This window comes from Sorex fumeus, unplaced genomic scaffold (assembly GCF_029834395.1).
Source record: "Sorex fumeus unplaced genomic scaffold, SorFum_2.1 ptg000014l, whole genome shotgun sequence".
In the NCBI taxonomy this organism is placed as follows: domain Eukaryota; kingdom Metazoa; phylum Chordata; class Mammalia; order Eulipotyphla; family Soricidae; genus Sorex; species Sorex fumeus.
The window spans coordinates 6,976,543-7,000,544 of NW_026606071.1; the positions used below are offsets into that span (position 1 = coordinate 6,976,543).

Sequence of the window (24,002 nt, forward strand, 5' to 3'; positions counted from 1 at the left end):
CTGTGACTTCGTAGCAAGAATATTTGATTCTGAATGCTTATAATAACTGTTCTAATATTGATATTCTGAAAGAATTTTGTCTAATTTTATACTGAATTTGAATCACTTTAGCAATGCATTGAGGATAAGCTTCTGCAATTAATGTCTTGTTACAAGTGTATAGAAAATTATGTTTCCTTATATTGTATTTTTGTCTGCTTTTTTCTGAACCAGTCACTGTAAATGTCATGAATTAAGTAGCAGCAATATAGATCAAATTTCATTCACTTGTATGATATTGAAGATAATTAAAAATTTTTTAAAGAAAATTTTTGGTCATACTGGGTGTGGGAGGGGGGAATTATGTTAGTTGGAGAGATAATACAGAGGGTAGGGTACTTGCCTTGCACTTCACCAGGTTTGATCCCCAGCATCCCATATAGTCCCCCTGAGCCTTGCCAGGAGTGATCTCTGAGTACAGAGCTAGGAGTAAGCCCTAAGCATTGCCAGGTATGTCCCAAAAACCAAAAAAAGAAAAATATTTAAAAAATTCAGATGTGGGATAGAAAAAAAAAAGTCCTATGTTAACTTTTTAGCTCACCTGTTTGGTTGTAGCTTAGGCCAATATGTATCCTGTAGCCTTTTAGCTTTATATTTTAGAAAACGTGACCGTTTTGAAGTCTCGGCCGGAGCTGCCACGCGGGTCCGGAAAGCATCCTGAAGTGTGGTGGCGGCAGGGTAATGGAGGTAGTGTCGGTAGTGTCTGCCAGTGGGTATTCATCTGGTCCCGGTAGGGGTAGGGTGGTCTTCTGTGTGCAATCCGATCCCTGGGTGGTTGGTGGAAGCAGACAGGGCAGGGTAGGGTGAGGCTCCTGATTAGAATCCCTTTGTCACCTGTGGTTGGTGGAAGCAAGCAGAGGATCTCTGTCCCTTGGTCCGCCGAGCCTGGAGTCCAAGGTCTCAGAGAGTTCCGCTTATCTTGTTCTGTGGGTCTCTCAGTCGTGCATGACTCTCGGCTGGAGCTGCCACGCGGGTCCGGAAAGTGTCCTGGAGTGTGGTGGCAGCTGGGTAGTGGAGGTATTCGATATGCCAAAACCAGTAACTACAACTGGTCTCATTCACCTGACCCTGAAGGCTTCACTGACATGGCAGCACTGAGAAGGATGAGAAAGGAGAGGCCGATAAAATCTCAAGGCCGAACTAGGCTGCCACAATGAAGGAAGACAAAAATGATCGTCTGTACTTTCAATGCACGTACACTAGCATCAGATGCATCCATTGAGGACCTGATGGTACAAGCGCGAATGATCAAGTACGACATCATTGGTCTGACTGAGACAAGAAGGCACGAATCTCACCATGCCGTTTTCGACACTGGAAAAGATTGTTCCTCGGAACATGCGATAAAAGAGGTGTCGGAGGCGTTGGTGTCCTTGTCAACACAAACTTGGCCATGAGCATTGATTCATTCGAATGCCTAACAACCCGAATCGGACGTTTACATTTGAATAGATGTGGCTCTCTGCCTGCAGTTTCTATCTTCATTGTCTACGCCCCAACATCTCATTATGATGAAAGAGAAATCGAGAAGTTCTACATGGAGCTGGAGAAGTTCTATAAAGAAGACCACACCTTCTACAAGATCATTGTGGGTGATTTTAATGCCAAGATAGGACTGAGAAGATCAGCTGAAGAACTTCACATCGGGACCCATGGTCTAGAATGGAACGAACTGGGTGAGAGACTGTTTGAGTTCATCATGTCGACCAAGACCATCCATGGTAACTCACAGTTCCAGAAGGCAGAATCTAAACGTTGGACATGGGAGTCTCCCGGTGGACGATTCCACAACAAAATAGACCACATTATATTCAATCGACGGTTTTGCCTGACCAATGTCGCTGTTGTCCCAAAATTCCGAACGGGATTGGACCCACCGTCTCCTTCGTGCAAATTTCTACTTCACACAGCAGGGAGAAAGGGCTGCAAAGTTTAAAAAGAGAACTTCCAGAAAGACCACCAACTGGGAGCTCTTTGGCACTATTGTGGCAACATGGGAAGAGGCCATTATTGACAACATTGATGAGGAATACGATCGACTGGTACAGCACCTCCATGAATGTGCAAGGAACGCCAAGAGAGATAGCCACAAAAAACCGCCTGTCTTTGAAAACTCTTGAGCTTATTCGCCAGCGTGGTTTGGCTCATGCCTCAGGCAACCGCAAGCTAATGTCTGAGCTCGCAAAGCAGGGCAGAGATGCGATCAAGGAAGACCTCAAAGAGATAAGAGCAGAAGTGCTGGTAGATGCGGCAGAAGCCGGGAAAAGTATTCGTAACGCCCGCCTGTCCTTCGCCAACTACAAGACCAAGATGACTGCCCTCCGACGTCCTGATGGATCCATCACATCCTCCAGAACGGCAATGGAGAAGACTATCCATGACTTCTACTCAAATCTCTTTGATAGCCATGTCCACTTGCCGACATACCAAATTCCACAGGATGGATATGTCGTTCCCAACGTTCTCCCTTCCGAAATCCGACATGCCATTTCGTCAGTAAAGAAACAAACAGCACCCGGCCCAGACAAGGTCAGACCTGAACACCTGAAGAACCTGCCGTCAGTACTCATCAATACACTGGCTCGACTCTTCACATGCTACCTGTCTGAATGCAAGGGTCTGTCCCAATGGAAAACCAGCAGGACCGTACTACTGTTCAAGAAGGGAGACATCCATGACATTGGCAACTATCGCCCGATCTGCCTATTGTCTGTCATCTACAAGTTGTTCACTCGAGTCATCCTAAATAGGATTGGCAGAACACTAGATGAAGGACAACCATGCAAGCAAGTCGGGTTCCGCAAAGGATTCAGCACCATCGACCATATCCACACAATAACCAAGCTCATTGAGGTTTCTCGGGAGTTCAAGATGCCGCTCTGTTTAACGTTCATTGATTTAAAGAAGGCCTTTGATTCTGTTGAGACGGAAGCGGTCATTGAAGCCCTAGCCAATCAGGGCATTCAAGCCCAATACATCAAGATCCTCCGTGAGCTGTATTGCGGATTCACTACCAGGATCTCACCATTCTACAAAGAAGTAATCATTGATGTCAAGAGAGGGGTTCGGCAGGGTGATACCATTTTACCGAAACTCTTCAGTGCCACCCTCGAGAACATCATGCAACGACTGGAATGGGAAGGAATGGGAGTGAAGATAGATGGTCAGCAACTACACCACCTCCGCTTTGCTGATGACATTGTTTAATAACACCAAACATCAGCCAAGCGGCACAAATGCTGGCCGACTTTGACCGTGAGTGTGGAAAGGTAGGACTACAGCTGAATCTTACGAAGACAATGTTTATGAGAAACAGCCTCGTTCCTGACACCCCATTCACTCTCAACGGAACGACCATCTCCGAATGCAACAGCTATGTGTACCTAGGTCAAGAAGTCAACATGACAAATGACCTGGCACCCGAGCTGTGCAGGAGGAAGAGAGCGGCTTGGAACGCCTTCAAGAGCGTCGAAGAAATAACTAAGAGGACGAAGAACCTCCGGCACCGGGCACATCTCTTTGATTCCACTGTTCTTCCTGCATTAACATATGCCTCAGAGACCTGGGCCCTACGTAAACAGGATGATTATTTTTGAGGCTCTTCATGTTCCCAGAGAGAACAGATGCCATTGGGCTACACTAGCACGTGATAGGGACAAATGGAGACGTTACTGGTGCCTGCTCGAGCAAATCGACGACTAATGGGAAGTTAAGTGATTAAGTGATTAAGTGACTGTTTTGAACAGAAACTTATTAGCATCACCTGATTTTTTAGTTTAATTGTGCAACACGTTTGTGCAACTTCAATTTTTTCATTATCACAAGTTGCTTTTGCGATTGAGATTTGCTAATTAAATTCAGAGTGTTTCTCTTCTCACTTCACATCCTCAAATAGTGTAAATGAAGGAGGAACAGTGTGACAAGATATATTTGGCTGACTTCAATCAATTACGTGATGTGGGTGTAATAATATATTTTTGATTGAGGTGTTTTTGCACTGTCATCATACTGACAAGAGTCAGATTCTTACTTGGCACATCTGAGATGCTCCAACTTTGTGTGACCTAGATAGAAAACATATGGGGTATGTATTTTTAGCACACTTTCGCCTAGGGTGTACTATGAGAAAAACTTAAGAAAGTAAAAAGAAAATCTTTATTTTGGAAAATAATTGGGGAGGCAAGCTTGCTTTATAAAATGTAATATTTAAATTTTTTGTTTCTTCTATGTACTTAATTTTTAGTTACACTTTATTGTTCAGTTCTTTGATATAGGTTCTTGTTTTGCAAGTAGCTTTTAATTGCCTAGCTTATAGTAAAGATTTCAGCTTGTTGGCAGACCAGCGTATCATCTGTTGCTATCCCCAAAATAACTAGTTTAGAAAATGCTCCTAATTTAGCCCCCTTGATCTGATTGCCTGGTGTGAAATATTTGTCCAGAACTACGAGCAGTATTTCCTTAAAAGAACATTTTTTCACATCTAGTAGTTCTCTTGTTTTCACAGCTTTTTCTAGAACCCGTTTCTTCAAGTGAGCCCTTCACAATTCTGTCTCCTAGCTGCTCAGTGTTAACAGCAGCTTTCGTCCGTGGTTATCTCTAGCTTTGGCATTGCCTAAGGACTCACTCGAATGCAAACTCAAATAAGCATTCTGCTGTTTACAGTGGACTCTTAAATATGACCATAAACATATGAAGGCATGAAAAATTGCTAGGATTACTAAGCATATTTTATATAAGAAAACAAAATGTCGGTCTTTTGATGTAGTGTAGTGAGAGTGTGTGCCTCCCATGTATGATTTCTGGGCGTAGTCTCTAAGTGGGCGGGGGGGAGAGAATGAGGGAGGAAGAGGTGAGGGGAGAAGAGTAGATCCATAGGTCCAAACAGCAAAGCTTTCAGGGTTACACTCAGCACAGGGGGCAGCGTAAGGGTTGAACTCAACATGTTATGCTTGAAAGGCAGGTGTTCTAAGCCACTGTGCTATTTCTTCAGGCCCCAGAGGCCAGATTTGGTCCTGTTTCTCTGGACCCTAATTTTCTCAACTCTACTGGACACTTTTAAAGAATAATAAATGTGGGCTGGAGAAATAATACAGCAGGTAAAGGGTAATGTGCTTGTCTTACGTGTTCCTGACCTGGGTTCAATTCCCAGCATGCCCTATGGTGCTTGGTCACTGCCGAGAGTAATTTCTTAGTGCTAGGAGTAACCTTGAGCATTGCTGGCTAGGCCAAAAAAATTAATTAAAAAAAAAAGCCAAGCTCATTATTTGACATTGTTTGATTTAGTTGGCTTTCCCCCTCAAAGTTTATTTATAAAAGATAGTTATAAGGGTTCTTTTATTATTTGTTTGTTTTTTGGACAACACCCAGCAGTTCTCAGGGCTTTCTCCTGGTGGGACTTGAGGAGCCATCTGTTGTAGGATAACATTGGTTTGTCCTTTCTACCTTGCCACAGGGAGCTTTGTTTTATCGGGTTACACCCATCACAGTGCTCCCAAGTCACTCTTATTCCTTTGTTTATCTGTAAGCTCTTCTTTGTGCTCTCCTCCCCAACCAGTTAGTCATCTTTTCCCCCTAATCAGATTCTGTTAACTGGTAAGGTCAGATTCTCCTAAGGATACTTAACTTGTATTCATGTATTGCCTTTCTCCTTCTCTTATGTCTTTTGCATAGTTTAAAGCAATGTCCTTTTTGTATGGACACAGGAAGATAGTTAATATTATGCTTTTGTAACTTGGGAGTTAATTGACTCCCAATAATATTCACTCCTGAACATCTGCTTTCTCAACTTAAGCCTCGGTTTCCCTTAGTTCTTAGCACCCCAAAAGCAGGGTCCCGACAAGGGACTGAATGGACCCAGGGCAAGCTGTGAGCTACCCTGGCATCGAAATGGGTCAGGCCAAAGTGCCACAATACTCGGCTATAAATCAAGAGCATGGTCATGGACAAATTATCATGACCCAAAAGAGGTAACTGAATAAGGACCCTCCTGGGGTTGGGAAGACTAACCTGACCTGAGGACTGTGGTCTGGAATATATGGTGAGATGTCCTCAGGAAGAACCAGACTTTATATATCTAACCAGCTTGATATATCTCTGACTGTGCTCATACAAAATGACATTGCTAGAAATATTAGAAGTAAATTTACAACAACTATTTAAGTGGATTTCTAGCTGAGGAAAGAAGAAAGCAGCACACCCTGGATGGAATCCCGCCCTTGAGCAGATCTCCTAGAAATCTGGAGTAATCTCCTTAGTTGAGATTTTGTCCTTGAGTTAATCTCCTGGAGGAGTGGCCTTCCCTCTCTTTGTTGATTTGTTAATGTTCAGCCCCACCTTTGTATCCCCACCCTACCTGATTTCTATATAAACTAGGCTTTAAGAGCGGTCTGGGGGATCCTGAGCAAGAGAAACAGGAGAATCAGAGGAGAATGGAGAGGAGATTGGAATAAACTGCAGTCGATACCGACCAACCTGGCTCTCGTTCCTTCCTTCACCTGCCCTTCGCCATCGGCCTCCCCGGGGTGGTGGAAGCGGAGACCACCAAACACGGACGGCAAGAGAGAGAGAGCACCACTGCCCTTTAGTAAATACACGATCTGTGGTGCCAGGAATGAAACGCAGATAAGCTGCTTGAAAGGCAATGCCTTCCCCACTGTAACATCTCTCTGGTCCCATCAAGGTTATCTTAAAATCATACAGTATCCAAAAATTTTTTATCACTTTGACTATAGAATTCTTGCAACATGGCTGCATTCAATAAAATGTTTATTTATTTCTTTGAATAAGTATGTAATTTGAATATACTAATATGTTTTCTTTAGAATTAGAAGAGAATGTTTAATAAAACAGCTTATGCATAGCACTTTCCCTTGTGTTTATCTGCATTATATATTTTATATTCCAATAGCTATAGAAGATAGCTCTTCATTATCTTGTAGAGGCAAGAAAAATGAGGTTAAAGAAAATAAGTTTTGTTTTACAGCATATACAGCTACGAAAATTAAGAACCAGAGTTCATTTAGAATTTGATCCCATATATCTTTCCTAAATGATACTGAAAATATAAGCTGGGGATTAATACCAAATATAGAAATATAGTAGGTATATGTTTAAGCTTAGTGAATTTAAGTGTTAAAAAAGGGAATGCCCTGCCACAGAGGCAGGTTGGGATGGGGGGGTGGGGGGTGGGAGGGATACTGGGCTCCGTGGTGGTGGGAAATGGGCACTGGTGGAGGGATGGGTATTTGATCATTGTATAATTGAAACCCAAGCACAAAAATTTGTAAGTCTACAACTGTACCTCATGGTGTCTCACTAATAAAAAAATTGACCAATCAAATCCAGGGTAAATAATTCAAATTTATTTTTAGATCAAATAAAGATATTTAAAATAAAACTTACCAATTGCTTATCAAAAAATTACATAAATTAATTTATTATAAAATTAATAAATTAATTAAATTTAATTAAATGCTGTCTGTGTCATTCTGACCCTAGGCAGTTGTTTGGCATAAGACTAGAGTATCAAATCATAAGATGGCTCTGACGTCTGTTCTGGGAATTGCTACTATGGAACATATGGAATCCTTTGAGTACCATTCTGAAGAATCTCAGGTATGTGGCAAAATTACTCTTTAGTCATTCTCATTTATTATTCAAGTTGTTAAAATGCTTCACTTTGGGGAGGTTGGAGTGACAGCTTTTTGATTGGTTAGTTTATTTGTTCTCAGGCCACGTCCAGCAGGGCTCAGGGGTCACTCCTGGATGTTCTCAGGGGACTGTATATTTTTCCAGTGATTGAACCCAGGTTCAGGTCAGCTGTGTGTAAGTCTAGGAAAAGGACCAAGGAAATGGCACAGAAATTAGGGCTGGATTCCATCCCCAGCACTGAATGTCCTCCTATCACTGCTGGTTGTAGTAACCCTGTAGGCCTCTAGCAGCATTGGATGTGGCTTTGGTGTCACCAGCACTGTGGGGCTGGAGGAGCGCTGCATCCTTGGGTCCTCGGATAAAACCATTTGGCCTACTCGGTCTCTTTAGCACTGCTATGAGGCCCCCAAATGACACGAAAATAAAGGGGCTGATAGTACAGGATTATGGTGTATGCTTTGCATGCGTCTGACCATGGTTCAATCCTGGGTGCCACATGGCTCCCTGACCTCCACAATCCTGGGTACCACATGGCTCCCTGACCTCCACAGTCCTGGAGACCCTGGAGCACTATCAGGTGTGCCCCCTGAGACCCCAAGTACAACATCCTCAGTGATTGCTCTGAATCACTTGACCAAATTTCTAACAGCACCACTTGGGCCCAACCTCAAGCTCCCAAGAAAAGAAGACATACATAGAGTTTCTGTTAAATGTCTTTCTCTACAACTACTCTTTGATCTTTGTGTTTTTAATAAAGTTTTGATCTTTGTGTTTTTAATAAAGTTAGGGTATCATCTGTTTACTTTCCACTGTGGAAGAAGATTTGAGTTTTCTTAGTTTTGTTTTTGTTTGATGCATTAAATATACACTCTGACTTCCTTTTGTTAATCGGATTCAATTAGTATCTCGAGTTCCTCTAGTACTAGATGAGATAATATCTCTCGTTTTTTTCTCTTTCACTCATGTTGAAAGCCTTATTTTATCAAGCTCATTAACCTTCCTTACATAATCATTTTAAACGTTTTCCGTCTTTCATTTGAGTTTAAATACTGAAAATTAATGTAGATTATATATTGATCTTACTATAAATAATCTTCATTCCTCTTAGGATTCAGTATTGTGCCTTTGTTGACGCGTAAATGAAAATATTCTTATTGAACCAGTTAAATGGAATCTCCTTTTTATTTCTTCATATAGTGGCATCAAGCAAAAATTTGAAGAATTGAAAATTATATACAAGCAACCTTACATAAATATAACATTTGATAAGACTTTGCTATTTGATTTTTTTTCTATGTTACATATAAATTGTATGATTGTCCTAGACGCTTACTCAATGGCCAACCAAAATGGTGTGAAAGAAAAAGACCTACACAATTTCAACTGCTAGAAATTTTATCTTATTTTATCTATTTTATTTTATTTTATCTAAAATAAATGCTACATTTTTCAGCGTGTTTTGAAAAAATTCCCAAGCCTAGTAGTTTTTCAGAGACCAAGCAGGCTTTCCCTGATGGCTCAGCAGGTACTTCTTATTAAGAAGTGTCTCATATTACCTGGTAACTTATACGGCCATTTATAAATGCTGTGAAGTTTTACAGCTAATTAAGTAGTATCATTTTGTAATGGTTTTTTTAGCTTTATTAATTTATTTTTTTTTAATTGGCACAATCTGGCACTGTGACAATAATGCACTTAGTGTTCTAAAATTGGTAACATGTCTCCTGAAACACTTATTCCCAAGGTCAGGAATAGCCATAGACATAGGTCGCAGCCTACAGGCGGTGTGGGGAAGGAGGCTAATGGTTTCTGCCTAACTAAAAATAGTCCATGCTGGCTCTCTTGCTTTTCTAAGCCTAAGCTAAAATTTTGCTATTTGTATTTCTTTGCAGGTTAATAACACATCTGGTTTCAGTGATTTCAGATAATAGGTTAAGATCATACATGTGGTAGTGGAGCGGTTCTAAATCATGTCACTCTGGCTTTATATTCTTAAGAATTTTCTATATTATTTTTAAATTTAAGTAGGTGTGTTTTCTGGCCTTTTCCCTCCCCTCCTTAATTAATCTCTCTCTTTTTTTTTTTTTTTTTTTAGTATTGTGTTTTCTGTCTTCAAGCTTTTGTAAAGGTAAAGAAAGGTTGGAACTAGTTTCTAGAAAAAAAAATTCAACATAAAGTTAAGAAGTATAATTAGTGTCAGAACAAAAGACTGTGTTTTGGTTTTTCTTTTTAACTCAAAAAAGAAAACTCAGATTGACTTTATAACATACTTAGAATAAAGTTAGAAACAGCCACCTTATTAAAGGAAAGAAAATGAAGTAGGAAAATTTAAAAAGTCAGAAGAGAGAGATCCTATACAGAACAGTGTTCATGATGGATAGCCTACAACTATAAAACACTTAGACTCATTCTAAAGTTTTTATGTATTTTGATTTTTTCCCCTCCTTAAAACAGAATTGCAAAAGAGAGAAGTAGAAACTCCCAACCTAATACATGTATTTTAATGTTCAAAACATTATCAGGAAATATGTGATTTTTTTTTAAACCTTAAGTTAAAAACCCATTTGTTAATCTTTATACTTAAAAAAAAAAATGGGGGAGGCTTGCTTTTCAAAACGTGCTCTCCCTTGAACACGTCTCTCTCCTGCTTGTCTCTCTGTTTCTTTGCTTGCCTGTTTCCATCTGGAAAAGCCTGTGTTCTCTCTCAACATGTACTTCTCCCTGTCTCTCCCCTCACATATTTCTTAATAAGTTTTAATAAAAAACTTTCTTGCTTCATTAAAAAAATGGTGGGGGAGAGCTTATAGGCCTTTCCTGGAGAGATTCCTGGCCATGTGGGTGTATGTTGAGCGCTAGGATCTAAGGACATGGATGGAGCTTTTCCTTGCCAGCACTGCCAGGCTGTCCTGGCAATGTTTGAGGGCCTCCAGAGCCACCCCACAGAAGCTAGGGTGAAGACATGTGATGTCAGGGATAAAACCAGGGTCCTCTACATGCAAGGCATACTTCTAATTTCTGTCTTTTCTCTCTGGCCCCTATTTTATATTTATTTATTTATTTATTTTTGCTTTTTGGGTCACACCCAGCGATGCACAGGGGTTACTCCTGGTTCTGCACTCAGCAGTTACTCCTGGCGGTGCTTGGGGGACCATATGGGATGCTGAGAATCGAACCCAGGTCGACCACGTGCAAGGCAAACGCCCTACCTGCTGTGCTATCTCTCCAGCCCCATGGCCCCTATTTTAACACAACTTTACTTTATATTATTTGTAGTCAGACCTATGAAACTAGTATTTTTTGATAACCTGACGTATTAATTGTGTAATAATTGTAATTACAGATTTACCTAAGTGGATTTCTTCCAAAACTTGATGCAGATCATTCTTTTACTAATTTATCAACCCCAGAAAGAAGTTTTATCTTTGTAAATAATCGGCCAATACACCAAAAGGATATATTAAAGGTAATTTATTTTAGGAAAAAGTATCACTTGCATCAGAAGTAAAAATAATTCTCTCTTCTTGTTAAGGAAATATTTTTTCTCTTGTTAAGAAACCACTTTCAAGAATGTACTGTAATAATGAGGGAATATGTGATATAATAATAGTGTTATGCTAGATATCTCACATAAAATGTCTTCCATGACTCTTCACAGCATCTCTGATGAATTCTTATCCTTATTTATAGTGATGAAACTGATATGTTTCACTTTTTTAGATCACATAGCCAAGAAGTAACTGAGTTTGGATTTGAAAGCTTGGCTTTCAAAACTTGTATGACACCTTAACCTTTGAATATGAAAGCCATGCTTCCTAATGAATACTTATGCTTCATAAGTTTGAGGCCTCTAGATGAGTATTACTTTTATTGCAGGGGGAGGTCACATCTGGTATGCTCAGAAATTATGTCTGTCTCTGCTCAGGGATTTCTACTGGTGGAGTTTGGGGGTACTGCTTGCTGGGTTGGCTGCGTGCAAGGCAAACTCCCTACCTGTTGTTCTTTCTCTCCAACCCATGAGTACACTTTTAGATACTGCTTTTTCTAAATTAGTTATAGAGTCTCAGTTTCTATGTCCATTTTGGTGGATTTTAAGTGTAACAATGTTAATTTTACTTTCATGGTAATTTTGTCTTTCTTTTATGATGTATACTTTAGTTAATCCGACATTATTACCACCTAAAGTGCTTAAAGGAATCTACTCGTTCTTATCCTATTTTCTTTTTGAAAATTGATGTACCTATCGCTGATGTGGATGTAAACTTAACACCAGATAAAAGTCAAGTATTATTACAGAACAAGGTAATCCTTTTCTGATAATCTTTGTGTATTTATGCTCTTTATAAATTTGTACAGTATTAACTATCTTCATGTGAAAAGAGAGATTTGCTTGTTTATATATGGTTTTTGGATTGTTAGTTTTGGAATCTTGTTTTCTTAACATTTTCTTGATTTCCCCTAACATTTGTTAATTTGTATTTTTAGGAATCTCTTTTAATTGCTCTTGAAAATCTGATGACGACTTGTTATGGATCACTACCTGGTACAAATTCTTATGAAACTAATAAAACAGATGTTTCCTCAGCTGACATGATCATTAGTAAAACCACAGAAGCAGATGTGCTTGTAAATAAGATAGAATCATCTGGAAATAATTATCCAAATGTTGATCCTTCAGCTATTCCTTTCCCAAATGATGTGCACAATTACAAGTCTGGACAAAGCACTGATTGTTTAAATCATCAGATACGTAGCGGTGACCATTACGATGATCATCTTAGTTGTGAAGATTCTAGCACCGATAAGAATGCTAGAAATGTATTTCAAGAAACCTCAACAGATAATTTATTCTGTGATGATGTGCAGAGCAATAAAGAAACTTGTCTTCCACAGGCCCAATCAGAAAATAGCGAAAAACATGCAATAGACAAGAGAGGGGGAAATGAGGAAGAAGTACTTCCTGAGAAGTCTTTAGAAATCTGTGCAGATGACTGGAGCAAGGGACATGCACTTAAAAACGCAATGGGAGAAAATATTGAGCCTGTGAAAGTGTTAGTACATCAAGAAAATCCAGCGTGTGAAATAAATAGTAATAATAGTCATCATGTAAGCCCAGAGCAACTGAATGTCAGTGAAGGGTCCTGTTTTAAAAAATCAAATGTGGTTGATAACAAATCTGGACAGCTTACAGCGTATGACTTAATTAGCAATCGAATAATCAAGAAGCCTCTGTCAGCAAGTGCCCTTTTTGTTCAAGATCATCGTGCTCAGTTTCTTGTAGAAAACCCTAAGATGAGTTTGGAAGAGGCAACAATACAGATTGAAGAACTGTGGAAGACATTGAGTGAAGGGGAAAAACTGAAGTAAGTTTCCAGAGCTTGCATGTGACCTGATGCTAGGATATTTCCATTCTATATGACTCACTGGGTTACAGATTTTTTTTTTTCTAATTTATTTATGGAAAAGCGAACTGGAAAATGCCTTTTGGCTTGGCTAGAGTGCATTTTCTGGCGTCACTTTTTCCCCCCCTAATTTTAGAAGTTTCTAGAGAGGTTTTTTGGTTTGCTTTTTGTTTTGGTACAGACCTTCACTGCTTTCTGATTTATTAAATTTATTGTTAAAGGTTTTCCATTCATCTTAATTTAAAACTGCCGTTTTTTTTTTCCTTTTAGTCTCTGTTAAATATCACATGACAGAAAGTTTTTTTCTTTAAACTTATCATTAGAACAATTATGTTCCTGTTTTTAAGGAATATCTTGACTATTTCCTTTTATATTTGTTTTGCAAAACATGTAACATTATAGAAAGTTGTGATATAATATTGGTTTTGGGGTTTTACCTTGGTTTTGGGTTTTTTGTTTGTTTGGGGGACCTGGCAATGCTCAGAGGTTACTAGTGTCTCTGCACTCAGAATCAGTACTTGTAGGCTGAGGGGACAATATGGGAGGCTGGGAATTGAACCCCAGTCAGCCACGTACAAAGCAAGTGTATTACCCGCTCTAGTATCTTTTCGGTCCCAAAAGTTGTAATATGGTTGTGTAATTCAATTTAGTGGTGCTAATTCAGTATAACTCAAGAATGTCTTCTCATATTATTTACTTACTGGAAAATAGTAATCGTGGGCTATTTTGGTAAATAGGTAGCTTGATCTCTGAATAAAATAACTATAGCTTGCCTTCTTTGGATGAGATCATTTGAATAAACACCATAAAATAATGTGATAGCTGTTCCTAATTGACTTGGAGACTTATTACAAAAAGCACACTGTTTGATGTGACCTAGACCACTACAAAATAGACAAGAAATTGTGCTTCTAAATCACGTATTGTTAATAAGGTATCAATATTATGCCAGATATCTGGGGGGAAAAAATGTTTAATCAATCCAGAGTTTTTAATTGGTTTCTATACTGAGTTTTCTTCTTTTTATCTATTTTTTAGTTTACTCAATCTTAAAGAGATTTTATTGGTTAAAAGTAATAAAAACCTCTGTTGAGGCTAGGACTCTTGATCATAGTAGAGCACTTGTCCTGCATATGTGAACCCTTATGTTCAGTACCTGTCACCCCTGATATTAAACAACAACTCTGTTAATAGCTTCAGAAAGAAACTTCCACAAATTCTCCACTTTTTGGGGGGGAGAGTGACCATTGTTGTTACTTTGTTCCCCCCTCCCCCCAGTATATACTGAACGAGATAAAACATGACAGTAAGCTTATTTCCTATTTTCACCTTCACCCACGGCACCTCATCGTCATTATGGCTTCTTCCAGACCTGCACTCACTCTTCTGGACCTTTCACCAACATGGTTCTAAAGCAAATCCTTGATTAATATCATGTTTTATTATTTTAGTGTAGATCAGTAAAAGTTGAAGAGAAAGACATTGCAGAACTTTTAAAACATTAATTCCTTCGTAGCAGACAGTCATTATTCATAGTTCCAATTTCATAAATTTCATATTTTTTTCAGTCTGTTTGAAAAAATGCAGATTCAGGTTTACCCATTGTGTTTTATTTATTTTACCTAAGTGACAAAAATATGTAGTTTAAAGAGGAGTATATTTAACTTTCAATCCAGGTGCACAAAAGGTGAATTGCATTGATTCAGAGTTGATGAATTGAAGTGGTCTGAGAATAGAAGAAATAACAGTACAGAAGTTTCTAGTTTTCCTGGAACTATTGAAAAAGAATAGCCTTGAGTAGCTATTCCTTTGCAGCCTTACAACTGCATGGATTATTGTGCTTACCTTTTAGGGAATGTGGGCAATGTTTTTCCCTTTTTGGTCAAGAAGTTGGGGTTTAAGGATTATGGCCAGACCTCTAGTACACCAGGTAGGGTGCTTGCTTCGCACATAGCTGACCAGGGTTCAATCCCCAGTACCTCAATATGGTCCCCCAAGCCTTCCAGGGGTGATCTCTGAGCCACAGTTACAGGAATAAACCCTGAGCACTACTCAGAAAACACAAGGCTAGTAGCCTCACTTAAAATTTTGTTTGTCCATAGTATTCTGCATCTTGTAATCAGAAGGTATACAGAAGAAGCATTATTGGTTGAGAGCAGACTGCTGGAGGTATACCTGGGTTCCAGTACTAGTTCCACTTTTAACCAACACTTTTCTAAAAATGTATGGAAAGTCTCCCTGGTTGTGAAGATTTAATAAGACAGTGAGTTTACAACACATGACTAATACATAGTAAATGATTGTGATGCTTATCGAATTTTATTTATTTATGTATTTTTGACTTGCCTTGGGGCTGGAGCGATAGTACAGTAGGTAGGGCGTTTGTCTTGCACACAGCCGACCAGGTTTGATTCCTCCACCCCTCTCGGAGAACCTGGCAAGCTACTGAGAGTATCTCGCCTGCACGGCAAAGCCTGGCAAGCTACCCGTGACATATTTGATATTCCAAACACAGTAACAAGTATCACAATGGAGACGTTACTGGGCCCGCTCGAGTAAATCGATGAACAATGGGAGGACAGTGACAGTGATTTGTTTTTAATGTAGGAGTACTGCTATTTATTCAGCCACTGATTAGGAGGACATTGTTTTTTATATGTTAAGTCAAGATTAAATTTAATTTGAAGGGGACCAGGAATTAGTACAGTAGTTGAGACACTTAATTTGTATACAGTCAACCCTGTTTCAATCCCCAGTACCGCATGTGGTTCCCTGAGCAATGCCAGGACTGTTCCCTGAATACAGAGTCAGGAGTAAGACCTGAGTGCCTCTAAGTATGGCCCAAATCCTTTTAACACTGAAAACAAAATTAATTTGGGAATGAGAAATAGGAACCTATGAAGGAGATACAGGTATCCTGTAATCACAAGGGTTATTAAAAGTCTGCAAGAGTCAGGAATTTTTTTAACTATGATTGGCTCTATAAGTTGTTAGTGAGAAGATACAGTGAGAATAATATCACTACCTCCTACACTACCAATTCTAGTCCTTATCTTTTGATTCTTTCCATTTTACTAAACTAATAAGGAGTGTTAGGAACAATGAGAGTAAACTTACCCCATTTTTTTTTCACTCCTTTCTTTTTCCTTTCATCACTTCTCCAGATTTTCTGCCTTCTTGCCATCTTTGTTTCCTTCCATCTCCCTTCTTCCATTTTTTTCCTTTGGTCAAGAGATCCTTCTCTTTGGCTTTTGGGCTACATTCATTGTTGCTCAGAACTTATTCCTCTTTCTATGCTCCCAGGTCACTTCTAATAGGGCTCCTGTGGACCACATAGGGTGCTTGGGATTGAAACTGGGTCAACTGCATGCAAGGCAAGCAAAGCACCTTATCTGCTGTACTCTCAGGCCCCAGAAAATGCTATTAAGGGCTTTCTTTGTACAAAGTCTTCTAAAAGCATTCTAATACTTCACTGAAGTAATAAATGAAACCTACTTAACTCATATATGGTACAGTCTAGTGAAGAAAATACAGTTAAACTAATTGTAATTCTAGAATGTGATGACGTGAGAGGGTTGGGTTTCCCCTGTAGATGCTCAGGGCTCACTCCTGGTGGTGATTGGGCGACCATATGTATTGCTGAGATGGAACCAGAGTTACTTAAAGGCCTTACTTATCTCTCAAGCCTGAGAATATAACGACTTTTAAATTAAATATAGGAAGTTAGGAAACACTACACAGGCTTAATTTCATCTCAGAGATATATATACCAGAATATATATACCAGGAAGCAGATACTTTCTGGTACAGAAATTTAAAAAGTAAGTTTTGGGGAATTGGTAGAAGGGACAGCATGTTAAAAAGGTCCAACGGGATAGAATTGATGATACAGAAAAGATACCCTTTTACCCTTTTATGATGAGAACAAAATAATGGGGAATTACGGTCAGGAGAGATAGAAAATCATGGGAAGTTTTGAAAGCTATAACAAAAAGTTTGAATAAAAACTAGGATTGGGTTTTAAAAATTAGAATGGTCTCTGGAGTTGGGAGTGTTTTTTTGCTTCTTCCTTTCTGATTTTTTTACCCCTTTCTTCCTTTCCATTCCTTTTCCTCCAGTGGATTAGAAAGATTTATACCAGGTGTCCTGACACTGGGGTCTTAGTTGATGTCAACCTTCATTTTCATTTATAGTAGTTATTTAAGTATTTCTCTTTAAATGATCATGAACAACATAATTGTAATATTAAAAATAGTTCATGGACACCATGATTATGTGAATCTTAAGTCAGAAAGGCATCATTTGACTTGATTCCTGGACAAATCAAACTTAATATTTTTCCATTCAAGTTACTGAATTTCTTAATGACATTAAGTACAAAGGTAGCAGCTGTTTTTAGTTAACATTTACTTACTATTCCTTTGGACATAGCTTTTATATTTCCCAAGGAACTCATTAAATCGACATCTTGAAGATTAGTAGCATATGTGAAAATTTGCACTTTATATCTAATTGCAAACGGTGACCTTCATTGAAAATTCATTTTCCACCACATGGAAAAAGATTTAATGTAGAAGACCTGAAAATAACTTACCTAGTAGAAGTAAACAGGATTGAAAATTATGGGTTTTTTTTTTTACTTAATCTGAACTTCAGTTTCTAAGTAGAAATAGCAGAAAATAACATAAAAATTTATGACTGTGACTTAAGTAAACCAAAGAAGAATTTTGTCTTTCTGTTTACAGTGAAACAAGGTCTTTCTCAGTGAGCTGGTAGACTGAACCAGAGGTCTCAAGACATGCAAAGCTTGTGCTTACTACTGAGCTCTGTCGTTGCTCTCTGAGACAGGTTCCTCTTGCATTCTCATCAGCCAACATTTCTTCATTCAGCAAACATACTAAAAGAAAACTAGATCTAGATCACTTGCTGAGGTGTCCTGTCTCCTTGTCTCCTAGTCTCACTTTTAATGTTTAATATAATTTTCCCAATATTGTTCTCATTTCCTCACTTGTATGTATCTGTTCAGATTTCTCCTCTGAAATGTTATATATGACAATTTCTTGAGTTTCTAAAGATATAACAGCTCCTTAGTCTTAATTTTAAAACTACAGATGAAAAATTTTTAATCTTTTAGTTTCAGAATTGTCAGTCTTCAATTAATTCTATACCCCATTCAGCATTGGTGTTTTTGTTTTGTTTAGTTTTTGGGGGGCCACCCTCAGTGGTGCTCAGGGTTTTACTTCTGGCTCTGTTCAGGGATCACTGCTGACAGTGTTTAGGGAACTGGCCTTTCAAAATGCAAGCACCTGGACCCCCGTACTCTCTTTCTAGATCCTATCATAGGTAATTTTGATATTGATAACAAACATTTGATATTGATAGCAGACATTTATCCCTATTTAAGCCAAGCACTATTATAGGTACTTGACACATTTGATTCATTTTATTCTATACTTCAGAAGTGGATTATATGCATATATTACATATGAGTACGTGGAAGCACAAAACATTCAAATAATTTGCTTTGATTTGCAGAACTTGATTTGTAGAGCTTGGTAATCTATTCCCAAGGCCTATGGTCTTAACCACTCTTCTTTGCTGAACGTATGGCAGTAGGTTGGAATTCCAGTCAATCACAAGAATTACCAGTGGTGTTCTTTAAAGATAGCAATGCTGGGTTGGAGAGAGAACACAGCAAGTAGGGCACTTGTGTAACATGTGACAGAGCCAGGGTCTATCCCAGGCATCCCCTATGGTGGTCCCCCATGCCCACCAGGAGTGATTTCTGAGTGCAAAGCCAGGAGTAACCCCTGAATACCACTTGGTATGGCCCCAAAACCAAAAGATAAATAAAAATTGCATTGCTAAATAAAATAAAGGGAAAAAAATTGCATTGCTAGTACCAACTAGGGCCTAGAGAATTAGAAACTCTGAGTTTAGTAACTATACATTGTATACTTTAAGAAAATAATAGATAAAATCACTGTTATAGACTATCTTAGTGCTAGAAATTTTTACTTTGTTCTTGTTATTACTATTTTGGTTCTGGACCACACTGGAGCAATGCTATGTGGCTGCTTCTGGTGCAGTGCTCTGGGATCAATCCCAGCAATGTAAGAGGGACCGTATGGTGCAGGGATCAAACCCTGGCCTCCCACATGCAGCCTATGCTCTCTACTCTGCAAACAATTTCCATAGCTCATATTCTTGCTATTTTTATTTATTTTATAAATTTATTGAATCGCTGTGAGAGCAGTTACAAAGCTCTTGGGTGTAAGTCTCAGTCATACAATGATGAAACACCCATCCCTTCACCAGTGCATATTTTCCACCACCAAGAACTCTAGGATACCCCCCATCCCACACCCTCCCCCTACCTGTATGGCAGATGATTTCCACATCACTGTCTCTCTACTTTGATTACATTCAATATTTCGATACCAGACCCACCATTATTATTTGAGATTTTACCCCAACACTCAGATCTGCCGAAAAGGCAACACGAGACAATTTGTTTTCTATTACTGATTATGAATAGTGTATAATGTTGCGTGGCCATGCGATTTTGGAATTCTGAAGTCTTAATAATTAAATCTGGAGGATTTCTGCCAAAAGCTGCTAGGTTCCGAGATTTGTTTCTGAGTCTCTGGGATCATGGCTTAAGCCGCTTTTTGAGTAGCCAGAGAGCCCGTTCATGGGTGGCGACTTGGGGTCTCTTTGGGGCGGGGGAGGAAAGGGCCAGCCCCACCCCCATCCCATGAGGCCACGCGTGTGTCGTCACTGCAGGCCCCTTCCTGGCTGTCCAATGGCCTCTGGAAGATGGAGGACCCTGAGCTGCCAGGGGGAACAGGCAGTGGATCGTCACCTTTTCCCACCTGGGGAGGCCTGGGACCAGTAATCTAATGTGGGGTCCAGACACATTTCTGCCAAAAGCTGCTGGGTTTATTTTATTTTTAAAATTTTTGAACTACTCCCAGTGTCTGCTGACTTTGAACTAAGGGACCATGCCTGGAGGGTTGAAGTGGGGGCATGGATGGGGACTGGCATTTGTCATGTCGGATTCAAACAAGTTAGTCTCGCACAAGGCAAGTGCCCTATCCATTGTAACAGGAACACTGTCATGCCCCCAATATCTCATATTTCAAAATGGAATTAAATGTTTTGGATATGTTCAGTTTATTTAAATTAATTTTTTAATGGTGACTGTAAATTAGTACCATATTTAGCATCACCTAAATTAAAATTTAGAAAACTAAAAATAAGCACTTTGGCATGAAACCATTATAAGTACGGGAATTTTTTTCCTTCCATATGTTATCACTTTGGTAACTGTATAATTATTAAATATTTGTGTAAATTTTCTTTGGGTTGGTCAGGAAATAGTTTATTCCTTACTGATGTTATAGCAGGTATGTCACCAACTCTTCAGATCTGAAATTGATTTTTCCATGCTATGTCTAATGCTTTCTTAAATAAATTTTCAAGCTGAGCAACATTTTGAGTAAAATGCACAGATCTTAACCATATATAGCTAAATGCATTTTGTAAATGTAATGTTTTTATTCCAGTTAAATATTAAAAGGCAAACTTTTTTTCAAGGTTGGATTGCAAATGTTATTAAATTTAAGTGTATAATGGAAATAGGTAGGGCCGGAGAGATAGTAAAGGAGTTAAGATGCCTTGAATGTGTCCAATCTGGTTAGATCCCTCATACCACAGGGTCCTTGTGGCTTCAAAGCCCAAAAGAAAAGAAGAAAATATGAAAAATTTGAACAAATGAAAAATTCTGAAGGGTTGGAAAATAACGTGAGATTTGCTCTGCTAGATAGTAAACCATACTGCAGAATATTTAGTACTGTCCTCCCATTGTTAATCGATTTGCTTGAGCGGGCCCAGTAATATCTCCATTGTGAGACTTGTTACTGTTTTTGGCATATTGAGTACGCCACAGGAAGCTTGTCAGGCTCTGCCGTGCGGGCAGGATACTATCGGTAGCTTCCCAGGCTCTCCGAGAGGGATGGAGAAATCGAACCCAGGTCGGCCGTGTGCAAAGCAAACGACCTACCCGCTGTGCTATCGCTCCAGTCCACAGAATACTTACATGAATTAAAATATATTAAATAGGTTCCAGAGTAGTGATACTAAATGCTGTTATTTTCAACTGGGTAACCGATTGGGGAAAAAAGAGAAAAAAGTGTGGTTTTTATTTATGTACTCAGTATTAAGTATAAATAATTTATTTGTATATACTCAGTAATTATGATTTCATAGACTTTTGTACTTTTGTTTTATTTAGAATATAATTTCTGAGAGTCTATCTGAAGAGTAAATCCATCTTAATAAACTTGTAATTATGTAAGCATTACCCAGACAAAATATAGAACCTTTTTTTCACTCCATAAAGTTCCTTTACCAGACACTCTGTTTTGATTTCTTATTTTTCTTTCTTGAATTTCTACATTTTTATTTTAGGCACTGTGATTTATGAATATTGTTAATGACATGGTTTCATTCTGTATGCTGTATGTATTCCAACACCACATTCTCCATTGTTTGATTCCTCTCCTCCCAGTTTTTTTGCTACTATTAGAATGTCATATATATATGTGTGTATGTATGTGTGTATATATATGTATATATGTATATATGTGTGTATATATATATTAATATATATATAAAATCATATGGCACAAAGTGGCGAACTCCCAGCAGTGCCTGCCAGAGGTGGGTGCCTGGAAGACTGCACCAGTGTTGAACTCCAGGCATCTGCATGTGAAGCATGTCTTCAGTCCTTATAACGGTCTCCTTGTTCCTGTTATTTTTATGTCTAGCTTCTTTCTCAACCAGATGTTACTGTGATTCATCCATTTTTGAAAAATTATATAGTTTTTTTCTGTTTAGTGTCTAATAATCAGTTATAAATCTACATCCTTTTTTCCTCTTTTATTTAGTTATTTATTTAATTTTAACTTCACCTGGAGATGGTCAGGGGTTTATCCTGGTTCTGCACTCAGGAATCACTCCTGGCAGTGCTCCAGAGATCATATAGGATACCCAAGATCTGACCCAGGTCGGCCAGGTGCAAGACAAGAGCCTTACCTGCTGTACTATCTCTCCACCATATTTTAAAACTCAGTCTTTAGTTTATGAAATTAAGATTACCATTTTCATACTACTATGAGATTATGTTGCTAAATCTTCAAATTTTTCTTGTATTTTAATGGTTTCTAGTTAATTTTTTCATTGACAGGGAACATATTTAGTTAGGTTTTAATCCTTCAAAATGTATTAAGAATTGAGCCTTGCAAATGATCTGTCTTCCTCAGTATTCTTTGTATAGCTGAAAAGGATTTGAATTATGCACTTTCTTTTATCTGAAAATAGCATTTTATATTCATACATGAAGTACATTTTTGCTGGATGTAATTGAATTATGGATTCTGTCATCGCTTAACGTAGTTTTTACTTTCTGTCATCACTTAACACTTAGTTTTTACTGTCTTCTTGCTCTTCATTGCTTCTGATGAGAAGTTAAAATCGTGTGTGGTTGTGTTCCTTTTCAGAGGTATCATTTTTACCATTTGCTTTCAGGCTTTCAACTGTCATTGACTTTGGTTTTCAGCAGTTTCTTTTTCTTTTTTAAAATTCTATTATTCATTTATTTTGGTTTTGGAGGCATACTCAGTGCTCAGGGCTTATTCCTGGCTTTGCACTCAGCAATCACTCCTGGCAGGCTAGGGGAACCATATGAAATGCCGGGGGATAAACCCAGGTCAGCCATGTGTAAGACAAACACCCTACATGCCGTACTGCTGTGCTGGCCCCTCAGGAGTTTGATTCTAACATATATCATTTTGTATTTGTCCGGCTTATGTTTCAGTGACTCACTTGAATTTTTGAAACACAGCATTTCTACAAATTGGTAATTACCAACCATGAGTTGATTCTTCAAGTACATTTTTAAAAAATCTGCTACTCTACTTATATGTTAAATTACTTAGTGTGCAATAGGTCACTAAGGTGCTTTTTTAGCAGTCATCTGCGAGCATTTTTTCCCTTGTTCAGATTTATAGATTTTCTGTTATTTGTCTTCAAGTTTATTTACCCTTTATTTTGCGCTCTCTAATCTGCTTTTAAGTCTACCCAGTGTGTTTTTAACTTCAGATACTGTATTTTGACCTTTAATAAAGTTTTTTTAAGTATGTTAACATACTACAGAGATTTTCCATTGTATTTTATAATTGTGATCATCTTTTCCCTGAAATGTTTATAAAAACCCATTTTAATTTTTTTTTTTGTGCAAATTCCAACGTCATTCGGAAGTTCAAATCTACTGACCAGGGTAGTTTTTGATCATGATTCACTAAACATACTGTTCCTTTGAATAGTGAATACCTCTTAATTGTATAATGAAAATAGTGGGTGATACTCTGGAGGAGATTCTAGATTTAATTTGATTTGATTTGATTTGATTTTGTGAAGAGTTTGGAGTTTTATTTTATAAGGCATGTATATATGCCTATATTCCCCCTCCCTTGATATTTGTGTTGAAGTGGTGACAGGGTGCTACACACATATCTGACTGTGAGGTTCACTAGGGATTGCACATGGGTTTGGGTTGCCGGTACAGTCCATCACAGCCAGTTGCCGCAGGTTTGCTCTTCCTCTGGTTGTGATGCTTGCTGTTGCTTACTGGGGCTCACAGCGTAATTGAGGAATATGAGTTACGTTGTGCTCACTGGGGCCGCTGTAGTGCTCACATGTGTACTGAAAGGTTAACACATCCTGCCTGGGTGCTTGCACATGGTTGTTGTGCTTGCCAGAATTGCTCTTTTTCTTAGGGTACTTAGACCCCGGGGGCTTCAGTGTGGCCAGATCCATTGCAGCACCAGAGCCCGGTCTACACAACTGCCA

General features: G+C 38.7%; 1 protein-coding gene across 2 annotated transcripts in view; it reads left to right on the forward strand.

Annotated features, from left to right (window-relative positions):
* Positions 1–24,002, forward strand: part of PMS1 (PMS1 homolog 1, mismatch repair system component) — an 80,512-nt gene that overhangs the window by 38,559 nt on the left and 17,951 nt on the right. For both annotated transcript variants that reach the window (XM_056111610.1, XM_056111611.1), the window contains exons 6-9: positions 7,537–7,653; positions 11,030–11,152; positions 11,845–11,988; positions 12,172–13,049. In XM_056111610.1, the coding sequence (XP_055967585.1) occupies positions 7,537–7,653; positions 11,030–11,152; positions 11,845–11,988; positions 12,172–13,049 (1,262 nt within the window). The remainder of the gene's footprint in view (positions 1–7,536; positions 7,654–11,029; positions 11,153–11,844; positions 11,989–12,171; positions 13,050–24,002) is intronic.